The sequence below is a fragment of the Passer domesticus genome, chromosome Z, assembly GCF_036417665.1.
Source record: "Passer domesticus isolate bPasDom1 chromosome Z, bPasDom1.hap1, whole genome shotgun sequence".
NCBI lineage: Eukaryota > Metazoa > Chordata > Aves > Passeriformes > Passeridae > Passer > Passer domesticus.
This window is the reverse complement of record NC_087512.1, coordinates 716482-732805: the sequence shown is the minus strand read 5'-3', so window position 1 is coordinate 732805 and position 16324 is coordinate 716482. Positions and strand designations below refer to the sequence as shown.

The 16324-nt window shown below is 55.9% G+C and overlaps 1 protein-coding gene across 4 annotated transcripts in view; it reads left to right on the top strand.

The window, feature by feature from the left end:
- SMAD4 (SMAD family member 4) overlaps positions 1-15617 on the top strand; it is a 38906-nt gene extending 23289 nt beyond the window's left edge. For 3 of the 4 annotated variants that reach the window (XM_064402898.1, XM_064402900.1, XM_064402899.1), the window contains 7 exons: positions 678-797; positions 923-1033; positions 4441-4491; positions 6152-6335; positions 7168-7336; positions 8371-8509; positions 11950-15617. In XM_064402898.1, coding sequence (XP_064258968.1) covers positions 678-797; positions 923-1033; positions 4441-4491; positions 6152-6335; positions 7168-7336; positions 8371-8509; positions 11950-12161 — 986 coding nt within the window. In that variant the 3' untranslated portion in view covers positions 12162-15617. The remainder of the gene's footprint in view (positions 1-677; positions 798-922; positions 1034-4440; positions 4492-6151; positions 6336-7167; positions 7337-8370; positions 8510-11949) is intronic. The other variant, XM_064402901.1, reaches the window with a different exon arrangement.
- Positions 15618-16324: the final 707 nt, after the last annotated feature.

Sequence of the window (16324 nt, the reverse complement as noted above, 5' to 3'; positions counted from 1 at the left end):
GAGAGTGCAAGTGTAGTTGTGAAAGTGTTCATAAGTTTAGTGTTAATGGCTGAACTGAAGCCTTTTGCAGTCAGATTCTGTTAACCTGTTCTGAAATATCTGTAGTTTTAATCTTAGATAATTCTTGACATATTTATTTAAGAGGAGGGAAAAAAAAACACAGGGCCTTTCTGAGGGCAGTGTTGTGTGCAGCTTTATTGAAGCAGTGTTTATCAAAATGAAACACTGCCCAGAACGTTTTGGAGGAGCGTAAGTGTGAGTGAGTGTCCTCCTTAGGAGCAGTAGGTAAAACGTGGTGAAAGCAAGCAGCTCGCTGGACCTGCTGCTGGCCTGTTTGGGTTCACACTGAGCCATTCCAGCCCTGTTACCCTGTAAAAGATGAGACGTCTCCCCTTCACCCTGAAGGATGAGCTTGACCAGGACAAAGACATGGGCCATAAACAGAGTTCTCTGCATTCTCCTGCTCCTGAACAACGTTAAGGGTGTCAGAGTTACCTGATGCAGAGCATTTTGCCTCACGTTTCCTGGAGGGTGGAAGAGAAGTGCTGAAACCAAGCCTGTGGCAGCTGTGTGTTGCAGTGCCCTTAGCGGGGTGTGTTCTCCTACCCAGCAGTGCTGAGCTCTTCTTAATCAACATTTTGGAACGCTCATGAATAGGTAGTGTGTTCTTTTACCAGGTCAACCTCCCAGTATATTGACAGGTAGCCATAGTGATGGACTCTTACAGATTGCTTCAGGGCCCCAGCCAGGAGCTCAGCAGAATGGGTTCACAGCCCAGCCAGCCACTTACCACCACAGTGAGTATCCATCCGTTCACACCTGCGCCTCTCAGCTTCCTCAGCCCGGTTTCCAAGTGCCCAGGAGCAGGAGAGGACCAGCAGGGGGACGTGGGAGGCTGCCTCAGGCGGGTTTGTCTTTGCAGACAGTACCACCAGCTGGACGGGGAGCCGGACGGCCGCCTACACGCCCAGCATCCCACACCACCAGAACGGCCACCTGCAGCACCACCCGCCCATGCACCCCGGACACTACTGTAAGGAGCCTGCCCTCACACCCCTGCTGCCCTGCTGCCCTCAGCCCTGCTGCCCTGCTGCCCTCAGCCCTGCTGCCCTGCTGCCCTCACACCCCTGCTGCCCTCACACCCCTGCTGCCCTCAGCCCTGCTGCCCTCAGCCCTGCTGCCCTCACACCCCTGCTGCCCTCAGCCCTGCTGCCCTCAGCCCTGCTGCCCTGCTGCCCTCAGCCCTGCTGCCCTCAGCCCTGCTGCCCTCACACCCCTGCTGCCCTCAGCCCTGCTGCCCTCAGCCCTGCTGCCCTCAGCCCTCAGCCCTGCTGCCCTCAGCCCTGCTGCCCTCACACCCCTGCTGCCCTCAGCCCTGCTGCCCTCAGCCCTCAGCCCTGCTGCCCTCAGCCCTGCTGCCCTCACACCCCTGCTGCCCTCAGCCCTGCTGCCCTCAGCCCTCAGCCCTGCTGCCCTCAGCCCTGCTGCCCTCAGCCCTCAGCCCTGCTGCCCTCAGCCCTGCTGCCCTCACACCCCTGCTGCCCTGCTGCCCTCAGCCCTGCTGCCCTCAGCCCTGCTGCCCTCAGCCCTCAGCCCTGCTGCCCTCAGCCCTGCTGCCCTCACACCCCTGCTGCCCTCAGCCCTGCTGCCCTCAGCCCTGCTGCCCTGCTACCCTCACATCCCTGCTGCCCTCAGCCCTGCTGCCCTGCTGCCCTCAGCCCTGCTGCCCTCAGCCCTGCTGCCCTCAGCCCTGCTGCCCTGCTACCCTCACATCCCTGCTGCCCTCAGCCCTGCTGCCCTCAGTCCTCAGCCCTGCTGCCCTCGCTTCTGTGTCATCTGGGAGCTGTGCGTAGAGTCTCACTTCTGCCTCTGCTCTGTCCTCGCTTCTGTGTCATCTGGGAGCTGCACGGACAGCCTCACATCTGCCTGTGCTCTGCCCTCACACCTGCCTGTGCACCCCTCACAGCACCCTCGTTTCCGCCTGTTCTCTGCCCTCTCACCCCTCATTTCTGCCTGTGCACCCCTCACAGCCCTCACACCTGCCTGTGCACCCCTCACACCCCTCGTTTCTGCCTGTGCACCCCTCACACCCCTCGTTTCTGCCTGTGCACCCCTCACAGCCCCCTCACTTCTGCCTCTGAACCCCTCACACCCCTCACTTCTGCCTCTGAACCCTTCACAGAACCCTCACATCTGCCTGTGCTCTGCCCTCTCACCTCTCATTTCTGCCCTCTCACCCCTCATTTCTGCCCTCTCTCACCCCTCATTTCTGCCCTCTCTCACCCTCATTTCTGCCCTCTCTCACCCCTCGTTTCTGCCCTCTCACCCCTCATTTCTGCCCTCTCACCCCTCATTTCTGCCCTCTCTCACCCTCATTTCTGCCCTCTCTCACCCCTCGTTTCTGCCCTCTCTCACCCCTCATTTCTGCCCTCTCTCACCCCTCATTTCTGCCCTCTCTCACCCTCATTTCTGCCCTCTCTCACCCCTCGTTTCTGGCTGTGCTCTGCCCCAGCCGTGCTGCCAGCTCAGAGCCAGCCCCAGGGGCTGTTCCTGCTGCAGCCACCAGGAGCTGCAGGGAAACCTCAGTGTGGCACATGAAATTACTGTTACACCAAAATAACCCAGGCGCTGCAGGGAAACCTCAGTGTGGCACATGAAATCACTCTGTTACACCAAAATAACCCAGGCGCTGCAGGGAAACCTCAGTGTGGCACATGAAATTACCGTTACACCAAAATAACCCAGGCGCTGCAGGGAAACCTCAGTGTGGCACATGAAATTACTCTGTTACACCAAAATAACCCAGGCGCTGCAGGGAAACCTCAGTGTGGCACATGAAATTACCGTTACACCAAAATAACCCAGGCGCTGCAGGGAAACCTCAGTGTGGCACATGAAATTACTCTGTTACACCAAAATAACCCAGGCGCTGCAGGGAAACCTCAGTGTGGCACATGAAATTACTCTGTTACACCAAAATAACCCAGGCGCTGCAGGGAAACCTCAGTGTGGCACATGAAATTACTCTGTTACACCAAAATAACCCAGGCGCTGCAGGGAAACCTCAGTGTGGCACATGAAATTACTCTGTTACACCAAAATAACCCAGGCGCTGCAGGGAAACCTCAGTGTGGCACATGAAATCACTCTGTTACACCAAAATAACCCAGGCGCTGCAGGGAAACCTCAGTGTGGCACATGAAATTACTGTTACACCAAAATAACCCAGCAGCGCTGCCTGGCTGAGCCTCTCCTGCAAAGCCTGTGCTGAGCACAAAAAGAAGCTCATTCACTATGCGGTGTTTGGATGGCTTTTTCTTTCAAAACTTGGAAATTCTTGCCTGTTTCTGTTTTTCAGAGGTTTTGAAGTCATGCTAAGCTTTGGAAGATGTGTCCGTGCACACTTTAAAAACTGCCAGCTTTAAAGAACTTAGTGAAACCCTGCACAGTAAAGTATTTTCAGTTCATGAGTGCATTGGCACACAGAGTTGAAAATATTCTTCACATATGAAGTAGGACAAAAAACTATTATTTTAGGGTACAGGAGATGGGATGGGTTAAAAAAAAAGTGGTCAAGCTTCTGTTGTAGGGGTCTAGCACAGGAAATGCATTATAGGGCTTTAGTTGTTAAAAAAACTGCCACACAAATTAAAGATTTCAAAATTTTGTAGCAAAACGCTTGAACACTTCTTTGTTTTCTAGTACAGTTTTTGTTAGAATGTTCCCTGATATTAGAATATATAATATATATTCTGTATTAGAAGATAGAGCACATATTCTGGTATAGATCACTGTATGCAGCAGGTGTTGTTAGTGGAGGGGAGAATGTACTGTAAATTAACCTTAGACTGTCCTTCCAGCCTGTGTCTGTCTGTAAAGCTGTGGTTTGGACACGGTTATTCAGATCAATTCCTTCATTCTGTGAGGATCCCTTCATTCGGGGTGGTGTTTGTCAGGGATGGCAGGATGTGAGGAGCACTGTGTGCTGTGGATGGGCTGTAAATGTGTTTCAGCGCCTGTGTCTCTCCAGAACTGATACTTGCCTGGCTCTGATGCCACACTGAGCTTTCCTTGGCTGTGTTTTGGCACCTCCCGAGGCCGTGCCTGCCCTGACACCTTGGTGCAGAAGCTGCTGTTGCTTGCAGTGCTGTGTCTGAGTCCTCCCTGCCTGTCCTGCTGCCTCCAGGGACGCGGTTCCTGGAGGGCACAGAAAAATCTGACTCCACGATTGTGCACAGTCTATTTTTCTTTAGAAAGTGTGTTACCTGGGGCTTTTTCTCCACCTTGAGTGGTTGTTTCTCATGATCAAGTCCACAGCATGCTGGGCAGCTTGTTCTGTGCTGGATGAAGCTAGGGAGGGGTGGTTTCATAGGAAAGCAGTTTGGGGGAGAAAACCTTGGTTTTGCCTGTGTGAAACAAACTGCATGTTTTCTTTTCAAGGGCCAGTTCACAACGAACTCGCATTCCAGCCTCCCATATCAAACCATCCTGGTGAGTAAAGCCTGGCACGAAGTGCAGTTCTGTGAGGGGTGTGCTGGTGCTGTGAGGAGGACAGGAGCCTTGTTTCCATGAGCCCTGTTCTGGCTGGGGTGTCTCCTGGGGCACGAGCTGTGAGCAGGGTTTGGTGCAGCCCTGAGAGCAGCCCTGTGTGCTGTGTGTGTGTGCCCAGGGTGTGTCTGGGGCTGTGCCAAGCCCCGCCAGGACACACAGCCAGCAAGGGAATGTCCTTCCCACGTCTGGGTGCTGCTGTTCCTCCCTGGGCATTCCTGGGGGCTTCTCTTGCTGTAGAAGCTCTCTCTGCTGCAAGTGCAAGGTGATATTTTGTGTTTAATGACAGTAGCACTGTTCCCTGCAGATGGATAGCTACATAGTTGAAAAGCCAAAAAATTAAGCTTGTTTTTGTCCAGATAGTACAGCAGTGCCGGGTATTAAATGTTGATAACTGCTGGGTGAACTTAACTGCAGCTGAATTGCGTTTCACGTTGTTTGGTGTCTCTTTCACACTGTTGATTTCACCTTGTTGGGTCCTCAGTGCCCAGAGCAGCTGTGGCTGCCCCAGCCCAGGAGTGTCCCAGGCCAGGCTGGGGCACCCTGGGAGCCCACGGCAGGGTTTGGGATGAGCTGAGCCCTCAGGCCCCCTCAGACCCAAACCCTTCTGGGATCCTGTGATGTGTTGGTGCTCCCCGGCAGGCAGGGCCCAGCTGTGTTTTTCTCTCGTGGAAATGGCCCCTTGCAGCCAGCAGAACCCTCTGTGACTGGAGCTTTTGGCATCTTTGGGGTGTCCAGACACAGAAACCACAGCACACAGCAGCCAGGAGTGTGGCAGGCAGCTGCTCCAGGTGGCACAGCAATGACTGACTCTGACACTCGTGTACGAAGCCTCCGGGTGTGCTTGGCCAGCCTTCACTGCCTGCTGGGCTGGTTGGGGTTCAGGGGAATGCCCAGAGAGTCAGGGTCTCCTTCCTCACAAGGCAGATTGCTGCAGCAGCCATCCTTCCTTTCTGGCCCGTTTTTCTTTCACAAATGCATGGAAGGGGTTAGAAGGCAGCTCTTTGCTTTCAGAACATGCCATTTTGTTCTGCTCCCTCAGCTCGTGCCCCCTTGTTCTGTGCTGTCCCTGATCAGTGTGAGATCTTCGATGTTCTTCCCCCAGTCCTGCTTCCCAGCTCCAGGGAAGCTGGTGATCCCTTCCAAAGTGAGGGCAGGCACAGAGACCTGCCTGCTGGGGGGATCACCCCCATGCCTGCAGCCAGGGCTGGCTCAGAGGCACAGAGGGATCACCCTGTGTGCAGCCAGGGCTGGCTCAAAGCTGGTCTGTCCAGCCCAGCCATGCGTGGGCACACACGTGTTACTCCCATGTGCAAGGCTGGCTTGCAGAGATGCAGATGGCTTACCAAATCTGCCTGGGATGGTAAACCACACACAAACTTGTACGAGCTGAAGTACCACAACCTCAGGCACTGTGCTGGAATGAGGACAAGCCATGTTTGCTGTGGCAGGCGGTGTTTCTGGGGGCTAGCAGACCTGCCTGTGTCCAGGTGTGAGTGTGCCCTCTCGTGTGCCTGGCGAAGGCAGCTGCAGAACGGATGGTCTGGGGTGGTTTCAGAGCTCCCTGGTGCCTTTCAGGCGGCTAACTGTGTCTGTTGTTCAGCTCCAGAGTACTGGTGTTCCATCGCCTACTTTGAGATGGACGTGCAGGTCGGGGAGACGTTCAAGGTGCCCTCCAGCTGCCCCATTGTCACTGTGGATGGGTACGTGGATCCCTCCGGAGGGGACCGCTTCTGCCTGGGCCAGCTGTCCAACGTGCACAGAACAGAAGCCATCGAGAGAGCGAGGTACCGGGTCCTGGCTGCCCCTGGAGTTTGGGAGTGTGCAGGGGGTCTGTGTGATTTACCTGAGCCCTCCGGAGGGGGTTCAGAGCTCAGCTGTGCTGTAGCAGTGCCTGTTCTCTGCTCGCAGAGGCTGTGCCTGGGCAGTGAGGCTGTACCTCCTGCCCCTGTGTGTGCAGCTCAGGGATTAGCCTCCACACCACCTCAGGATGATCTGGGAATGGCTGCAGCACACAGATTGGCCAGAGGAGCAGGGGAAGGCTGGCAGGGACTGTGGGGCTCTCATTCCTTCCCACCGTGCCTGTGCTGGCCTTGGAAGTGGAAGCACACAGAACTAAAGCAATCCTGCAGCTTTTTTTTTGTCCTCCTCTTTGAAAGGAGGTGGGAGAAAATGATGCCTTCTCTCCAGGAATGTCACAATGTGACAATCACAGCCTTAGATGGCCAAAAAAGGAGTAAAACATGGCTTTGTGATTGTTCCTGAGTGACAGTGTGAGATGCAGCACTGAGGGTGCAGACACAGTGCTGTGGGTGTGACAGTGTGAGATGCAGCACTGAGGGTGCAGACACAGTGCTGTGGGTGTGACAGTGTGAGATGCAGAGCAGTGAGGGTGCAGACACAGTGCTGTGGGTGTGACAGTGTGAGATGCAGCACTGAGGGTGCAGACACAGTGCTGTGGGTGTGACAGTGTGAGATGCAGAGCAGTGAGGGTGCAGACACAGTGCTGTGGGTGTGACAGTGTGAGATGCAGAGCACTGGGCGCTGCAGCCTGTGCTCCCACGCAGCTGCAGGGGCGCTGCAGTTCCTGCAGTGGTGCTGACACCTGTTCCCTTGCAGGTTGCACATCGGCAAGGGCGTGCAGCTGGAGTGCAAGGGCGAGGGCGACGTGTGGGTGCGCTGCCTGAGCGACCACGCCGTGTTCGTGCAGAGCTACTACCTGGACAGGGAGGCGGGCAGAGCCCCGGGGGATGCCGTGCACAAGATCTACCCCAGCGCCTACATCAAGGTGGGTCAGCCCCTGCCGTGAGGAAATCTGGGGGATCTGTCCCAGAAATGGCAGGGAGGGGGTGAAATAGAGCCAGCCTCACTTTCAGAACCCCCAAAAGTTCCATGTGTAATTCACATATGGTGAATTACACCAAAGGTGACTTCAAAAACTACTCTAAACTGAAGGTGTCATCTGGGTACTATGAAAGTGAATTTTGTAGCTCATCACAAACTTATTTGTATTTTTAGCTTTAGCAGGTTTAAATTAACTGCAGCTAAAATTTTTAGCCTTGTGTTTCTTAGAAAAGAACATAATCTGTTTCTTTTCTCCAAAAAAGGCAGAGTTGTGAAACTAAATATAAATGCAGCAGAAGTTTAGGGCGTGTGTTAAAGTGTCGTGAACGTGAAGTGATCCAGAGATCAGAGAAAGCTGCACAAAACAAATCATTTTGAGATGGTTCTTACACGGACATGCCTCTGACTGACTGTGAACTTACACAAGCCATGCTCATAAGAAAACAGTCTTGTCTTAACCTGCTTGAAGTTCATACTGGTTTGGCTTTTTAACCAATAATTTTGGAGCGGCTATGCAGTAAAGTGAAAGAAACCCCACAAGCTCTGTGCATGAGCTTTCTAACATGAAAACAGAGTTCTGCACCTGTGTCAGTGGCAAATAGTGATCACAAAGGTACAGAATGCCACCAGACTGAAACCCACAGCCTTGGACTGGGGTCAGGTTCTGGTATTTCTCTCAGACAGCCCACAACACTTGATAATGTGGGACTTGCTGGCTTTTTTAATTTACATGCCCATTTTTCCTGCAAATGGGCATATAAATACAGATTTAACAGGGAAGCAGGGATTTAATCCCCCCTTCAGACGGTATTCTGCACAAGGTCCTGCTTTGGGCAGGTTTTGGTCGTGCCAGTGGTGCTGACAGCACGAGAAGAGTCTGTAAGGATGGGCTGTGAGGGATGGGGAGCAGGCTGTTGGAGATGATGGGGCGGGCAGGGTCTGCTGCTGGGCTGTGACCCGTGCGTGTTTGTGTCGCAGGTGTTCGACCTGCGGCAGTGCCACCGGCAGATGCAGCAGCAGGCGGCCACCGCGCAGGCCGCCGCCGCCGCGCAGGCTGCAGCCGTGGCCGGCAACATCCCCGGGCCCGGCTCCGTGGGAGGCATCGCCCCGGCCATCAGTGAGTACTGCACGCCCTGCCCGGGGGAGAGGGACGGAGAGAGAGCCCTGAGGGGACACTGCCTGAGAGAGAGAGACAGAGAGACAGAGAGAGAGAGCCCTGCTGGGACACTGACCATGCTGGCCACAGCAGGGCTGCCAGCCCAGCCCCTGGCTGTCCCCTGGCATTGCTGCCCAGCCCCTGGCTGTCCCCTGGCATTGCTGCCCAGCCCCTGGCTGTCCCTGCTCGCCCCGCAGTGCCCCAGCAGTGCTGTGTGTGTGAAGGGGCTGCTCCCTGTCCCACAGCACAGCAGGAAGCTCCCCTGTGCGAGGTCCAGCAGCCACAAACAGTCGCTGTGTTCCTTCAAACAGGCATTTCTGGCTGCTCAGACCCAGCCTGGAACATGTGTTTGTGTTTCAGCTCACAAAAACATGCTCCAGACAACAGGGATTGCTGGGCAGCAGAGTCCTGGGCTGCGGTAGGAACATCTACTGTTAAGGACCTTGAGGAAGCTGGGGGTGGCTTTTTCTCTCTCTTTATTGTTATTATTCTGGTCTGGTGCTGTCTTAGTTCCTGAATTCTGGATTTTTGAAGTTGTTCCAAAGCACTTTTAGAGGTGTAAGTGCTTACATGGCTCAGGCTGCTCCGTGTGCCACAGGGTTCCTGTCCTGCCCTGTGGCTCCCTTCAACTGTCCTGCAAATTCTTGAAGGTGTTTTGAGGAAAGTTTGTCACTTTTTATCTTAGCCATACCTGTGATTTGAAGTTGGCCAGCTGTATTTATCTTTCTGCTGTGTCAGGGGAGTGCTGTTGTTTTAATCCAGCAGTGCCCAGGCTGAGTTCCCACACTGAAAATGCAGCATTTGGCAAACCTCAGAAATCAGCATTTTGTGGCTGGATTTCCCAAGTGTGGTTTGAGTGTGTTGTGTCATGTAAAGCATTTGGGTTCCATCCCGTCTGCTCTGTGCAGGCACAGATTTTGGGATGTTGGGCAGGAATTGGTGGCTGGGAGGGTGGGCAGGCCCTGGCCCAGGGTGCCCAGAGCAGCTGTGGCTGCCCCTGGATCCCTGGCAGTGCCCAAGGCCAGGCTGGACAGGGCTGGGAGCAGCCTGGGACAGTAGGAGGTGTCCCTTGTCCCTGCCTCTAACCCAAGCCCATTCTCAGGTTCTGAGTGCAGAGTTTTGTGTCTCAGCTCCTGCTGGAGGTTGCAGAGTGCTGTGCAAACTGAACTGCAGGAAATGCACAGGAATGGGTGCATCCAATGCAGCAGGATGCGGCAGTGAGGCTGGCCTGGCTGGGTGACAGGGAGGTGTGCGTGGAGCAGAGCCAGGCAGGCGTGATGGGACAGGTGTGATGGGACAGGAGCTGTGTCAGTCAGGAGCTGTGTCAGGAGCTGTGTCAGTCAGGAGCTGTGTCAGTCAGGAGCTGTGTCAGTCAGGAGCAGTGTCAGGAGCTGTGTCAGTCAGGAGCTGTGTCAGTCAGGAGCTGTGTCAGTCAGGAGCTGTGTCAGGAGCTGTGTCAGTCAGGAGCTGTGTCAGTCAGGAGCTGTGTCAGTCAGGAGCTGTGTCAGGAGCTGTGTCAGTCAGGAGCTGTGTCAGTCAGGAGCTGTGTCAGGAGCTGTGTCAGTCAGGAGCTGTGTCAGTCAGGAGCTGTGTCAGGAGCTGTGTCAGGAGCTGTGTCAGTCAGGAGCTGTGTCAGTCAGGAGCTGTGTCAGGAGCTGTGTCAGTCAGGAGCTGTGTCAGGAGCTGTGTCAGTCAGGAGCAGTGTCAGGAGCTGTGTCAGGAGCTGTGTCAGTCAGGAGCTGTGTCAGTCAGGAGCTGTGTCAGTCAGGAGCTGTGTCAGGAGCTGTGTCAGGAGCTGTGTCAGTCAGGAGCTGTGTCAGGAGCTGTGTCAGGAGCTGTGTCAGTCAGGAGCTGTGTCAGTCAGGAGCTGTGTCAGTCAGGAGCTGTGTCAGGAGCTGTGTCAGGAGCTGTGTCAGTCAGGAGCTGTGTCAGTCAGGAGCTGTGTCAGTCAGGAGCTGTGTCAGTCAGGAGCTGTGTCAGGAGCTGTGTCAGGAGCTGTGTCAGTCAGGAGCTGTGTCAGGAGCTGTGTCAGTCAGGAGCTGTGTCAGGAGCTGTGTCAGTCAGGAGCTGTGTCAGGAGCTGTGTCAGGAGCTGTGTCAGTCAGGAGCTGTGTCAGGAGCTGTGTCAGTCAGGAGCTGTGTCAGGAGCTGTGTCAGGAGCTGTGTCAGTCAGGAGCTGTGTCAGGAGCTGTGTCAGTCAGGAGCTGTGTCAGGAGCTGTGTCAGTCAGGAGCTGTGTCAGTCAGGAGCTGTGTCAGTCAGGAGCTGTGTCAGTCAGGAGCTGTGTCAGGAGCTGTGTCAGTCAGGAGCTGTGTCAGTCAGGAGCTGTGTCAGTCAGGAGCTGTGTCAGGAGCTGTGTCAGTCAGGAGCTGTGTCAGGAGCTGTGTCAGGAGCTGTGTCAGTCAGGAGCTGTGTCAGGAGCTGTGTCAGTCAGGAGCTGTGTCAGTCAGGAGCTGTGTCAGTCAGGAGCTGTGTCAGTCAGGAGCTGTGTCAGGAGCTGTGTCAGTCAGGAGCTGTGTCAGGAGCTGTGTCAGGAGCTGTGTCAGTCAGGAGCTGTGTCAGGAGCTGTGTCAGTCAGGAGCTGTGTCAGTCAGGAGCTGTGTCAGTCAGGAGCTGTGTCAGTCAGGAGCTGTGTCAGTCAGGAGCTGTGTCAGGAGCTGTGTCAGTCAGGAGCTGTGTCAGTCAGGAGCTGTGTCAGGAGCTGTGTCAGTCAGGAGCTGTGTCAGGAGCTGTGTCAGTCAGGAGCTGTGTCAGTCAGGAGCTGTGTCAGTCAGGAGCTGTGTCAGTCAGGAGCTGTGTCAGTCAGGAGCTGTGTCAGGAGCTGTGTCAGTCAGGAGCTGTGTCAGTCAGGAGCTGTGTCAGGAGCTGTGTCAGTCAGGAGCTGTGTCAGTCAGGAGCTGTGTCAGTCAGGAGCTGTGTCAGGAGCTGTGTCAGTCAGGAGCTGTGTCAGGAGCTGTGTCAGTCAGGAGCTGTGTCAGTCAGGAGCTGTGTCAGGAGCTGTGTCAGGAGCTGTGTCAGTCAGGAGCTGTGTCAGGAGCTGTGTCAGTCAGGAGCTGTGTCAGTCAGGAGCTGTGTCAGTCAGGAGCTGTGTCAGGAGCTGTGTCAGGAGCTGTGTCAGTCAGGAGCTGTGTCAGGAGCTGTGTCAGTCAGGAGCTGTGTCAGGAGCTGTGTCAGGAGCTGTGTCAGTCAGGAGCTGTGTCAGTCAGGAGCTGTGTCAGGAGCTGTGTCAGTCAGGAGCTGTGTCAGGAGCTGTGTCAGTCAGGAGCTGTGTCAGTCAGGAGCTGTGTCAGTCAGGAGCTGTGTCAGTCAGGAGCTGTGTCAGGAGCTGTGTCAGTCAGGAGCTGTGTCAGTCAGGAGCTGTGTCAGGAGCTGTGTCAGCCGGCGCTGACCGCGCTCTCCGCAGGTCTGTCGGCCGCAGCCGGGATCGGCGTGGACGACCTGCGGCGGCTGTGCATCCTGAGGATGAGCTTCGTCAAGGGCTGGGGCCCCGACTACCCGCGGCAGAGCATCAAGGAGACGCCGTGCTGGATCGAGATACACCTGCACCGCGCGCTGCAGCTGCTGGACGAGGTGCTGCACACCATGCCCATCGCCGACCCCCAGCCCCTGGACTGACCCGCCCGCCGCCGCCGCCTTGTAAAATACCCCTCTGTTTATAACCTGAAGATATATTTTACTTCCCTTCTGCTTAACCTTCTGAAAACAGGTTTTAAAAATGTGTTTGCCGCCTTGCTCTTTTAGCAGAAAGCATCTGAACGTGCAGGATTTGGATTTCAGTTATTTCCAGAACTCGGTAGTCGTAATACAGGGCCTGAAGTGGAAGGTGAACGCTTCATAGAGACTTCACAGTGTTGGGTTTGTTCCCTTTGAAACTCTCCTTCCCTACGGTGGCATCTTGGTGATCGGCCTCACGGGAGCCTTTTGTATGCAGAATATATATTATATATATATTTATATCTGAAAATTCCTTCTAGTAGTTAAAAACATTTACCTTGTAGCGACTTTAAAATTCCAACTGATTTGTGATATTCTGTTTAGGGAACAGTAGTTAACAGAAGACTTCTTTATTTTGTTGATGATTGTGTTACAATTTTTCCAGGTTAAAGCCTAGCAGCTGCCAAAAAGTGAGGGGATGACACATACATACATTGTTGGCATTGATCAGAAAATTCTTTCGTTTTTAAAAGTAAAACAGTCATCCTAGATTTTTATTTCTGTTACCATGTGAGTTGTAAACACTAAGGAAGGGGATGGTGCAGTGGTGGAGCTGTGAGTGCTGGCAGGAGCGTGTCCTCACCCTGGCTCTGACTCCTGGGGTCACTCAACCCGCAGCACCTACCGTGGCAAATCTGCACCACTCCTTTTTCGTGTCTACGGCGATCCATCGGCATTGAGCGCTGGGGTTTGTGTCTGTTCACCATTTCCACTCAGGGCAAGATGGCAAACCTGTTTTTATACTCCTGCTTGTTTCAGCCCCGTGCCGCGGCGGGGAGCAGCTGCAGGCACACACTCTCCTTCCCCTGCTACAGCACCAATAAAGGATGGAAACCCACGCACCGAGCTGGCTTTGCTTTGATGTGTGCTGCCCCAGCCAGGAGGGGCCCTGCAGGGCCGGGAAACGCGGCTGCTGCTCCTGCTCCTCTGCTCCTCTCCTGGGGATAGCTGCTCCCGGCGCACCGGGGAGCAGGGAGCAGGAGCACAGGGAGGAGCAGGAGCACACAGCGAGCAGGAGCTGCCTGCCCTCGGCTCCTGGCACACACAGGGAGCAGGAGCTGCCTGCCCTCAGCCTCTGCCCCTGCGGGGTCCTGCAGCGCTGTCAGCGCGGCTGCAGCGGCACAGAAATCCTGCAGGGATCGCTGGGGGCCTGCTGCCCAGCCCCTCCACAGAAATCCTGCAGGGATCGCTGGGGGCCTGCTGCCCAGCCCCTCGCAGTCCCGGGCTCCGGCAGTGCCTTGCCTGGGTGTCGCTGTTCCCGCACGCTGGAATTCCTGCGGGGGCAGCCGGGAGCGCTGCAGGCAGGGACACAGGGGTGGCTCCAGAGCCGCGGCCAGAGACTCATCCATTCCCCCCATTTTCATCATTTCATCGTTTCCCTGTTGGCTCCCTCGGGCTGGCTTTAACGGGTTCGCCTTCTGTCCCTGGCAGGCGGCAGCCCCCGGTCCTCGGGAAGAGCAGTGTTTGTCTCTCGGGTTTTGGCCCTGAGCCTGTTTGGGTTTGTGGGGCTGCCTGGCAGGAAAGCTGCACCCCTCGCTGGCCTTGTGCTTGTGCCAAACTCGGGCAAAACAGGGAAAGGCTGGTGCAGCCTGTGCTCTTCCTGCTGGAGTTGCAGTCTGAAAGAGTTCTCCGGTTAAGGAAAGGTTTCTTGCAGGTGTTTTGCAGGTCTCCACCTGCAGAATGAATGCATGGCCCGAAGTGTTCAGAACAGAACAAAACTGGTGATTTTATTACAGGAAATCACTGTATTTACATCAGGAGAAGTCAGAGGCAGTAAAAGCTGAGAAGGCATTCATCTTCTCCACCACGCAGCTCCCAAAAGGGTGCACTTGCAGCTGTTAAAGAAAGTGAGACAATCTTATTCCTAGTTCTTCATATGCTGTCAAATTAACTTTTGTACATTTATGACAAGGCGTAAAAGGCAGCAGATAATGGGCTGGAACCTGCTCAGCATAAGCAGCAGCACTGAGTTCTTGACAGGCTTGCATTTGTGTCTGAGAGCTGGGAAGGAGCTGCAGCTCCCTGTGCCCCTGAGCAGGGATCCGGGGATGCCGAGCTGCCCCGGCCCCGAAAGGCTCCGTTCAGGTGACCAGCCAGGGTTTATTCAGCTTGCACCTGCTGCTCCCGGGTGGGCTCTGCTCGGTGCCTCCCGTGGCAGCCGCAGAGCCTTTGTGCTGGAGCCCTGTGTGCTTTCCCTTTCTGCTGCCCAGCTGGGATGAGCGCCGGCAGGATTCATGGGGCTGGGACTAGCGCCGGCAGGTTTAGTGGCTTCATCCCATCGTTGTTGGTGTGGAGAGGGAGGGCATTCACACTTGGGTGCAGCAGAGGAAACCTTCCCACTGGAAGGGCTGAACTCCAGCAGGAATCCCCGGGACGGAGACAAAACCATTCCTCCCATCCCTTCTGTGGGTGAGGGCGCTGTGCTGGGGCCCTGGAGAGCTGGGGTGAGCATTGCAGGGACAGCTGTGAGACCCCCCTGCGGCTGTGATCACCCCTGGGTGCCACCACCCCTGGGTGCCCCAGCCCGGAGACATCTCTGCTCTCTCCCGAGAAGGGCCCCTCAGGAGGGGCTGTCTCACTCCTGTGTCCCTGCCCAGCCCTGGCTCCACCCAGTTTGGATCCTCACCCCGCGTTTTCACACTTCTGTAAGTTTTGGTCCATTTCCATATTGGGGTCGGTTGTCCAGTTCCAGCTCAGGTGTTGCAGTCCCATCCTCCCAGTTTGCTCTCCTCAGTTCCCCGTGGTTTGCACTTTTGGGCTGAGGCTGCCGCGGTGTCCTTGGTTCTGGGACTGTTTTGTCTGACTGAGCTCTGAGGAGAGCTCGTTACTGCTCCATACGGAGCCAGTGCAGCGCAGACTCTGGAGAACAGGAAAGCTCAGCAGAGCTTGTCCCCACGGGGGTGACCCAGAGCTGCTCGGGGCCGTGCGAGTGTCCCCTGGCGAGGGCTGTGACAGCGGGAGCACCCCGGGCCGGCCCCGCGGCTCTGCGTGCCTCGGGCAGGCTCGCAGCGCTCACACCCCAGCCCCCGCTGGAGCTGGCCTGTCCCAGTGAGCTTTTCTGTCCTTTTGGGGAGGTTTGGTAGCGCCCCAAAGCTGTGATTCAGCTGGATTGAGAGCTGTGAAGTACCCGTAACCCAAAACTCGCCCTGGGAGGGTTTTTCAGGCGTGGAAACCTAGTTGAGCGTTTCTTTTCTTCAGCCATTGCCTTTTGATAAGCGGTCAACAGAATTCCCAGTAGTTCCTTTGTAGCTTCCTGTATGTTTTTCATTAGACCTAGTTTGTGGATAATACACTGTAGCTCACTTTCCTGAAATTCTGTAACAGAGTATGTTTTTGATTAAAAAAGTTAAAGATTCAGTCTCGGCTTGTTTGTTTCATTTAGCAGAGAGTTTTTACCCCGTTTCTCAGGGGGTCAGAGCTCGGGCCAGGGCTGCAGTTCCAGGGGTCAGAGCTCGGGCCAGGGCTGCAGTTCCAGGGGTCAGAGCTCAGCCAGCCCTGGCCGGAGCCCAGCCCGGTGTCCAGAGGGGAGCTGGGCTGCTGTGAGTGGCCCTGCTCTGCGCCAGGACAGGGACATTGCTGGGGACACCGCCAGGGGCCAGACTGAGAGCTGTGACATCCCTCGTGGCGGCATTCCCCCGGAACACCCTCCCGGGTCTGCAGGACTCGAACCCTCGAGTCCTCCCCGCAGGTTCCCGTTTGGCTGGCCGGTCTCTGCCCGTGTAGCTGCTGAGCCCCAGCACTGTTCCCGTCGCCGTTCCGCAGCCGCGCTCGGCTCAGAGGTCCCCGAGCTGCCGCGGCTCAGCCCGGCCGTGCCCGCTGTGGCTGACCCGGGAGAGCCACACCGGGACCGGGGGCTGGCCCGGCTCCGGCCGCCCTGCGGGGCAGCGCTGCGTTCCGGCTTCAGGATGTTTCCATGCCCGTTCTCTTTCCTTGGCTACACACGCACCCTGCAGAGACAGGCGGTGTCTGGCCAGGCCGGGAGAGGCTGCCTGGGGCTGGGGTGGGCACACGGATGGAGTGGGCACGGGGGGAGAATGAGCGTGGAGCTGGAATGAGCGTGGAGC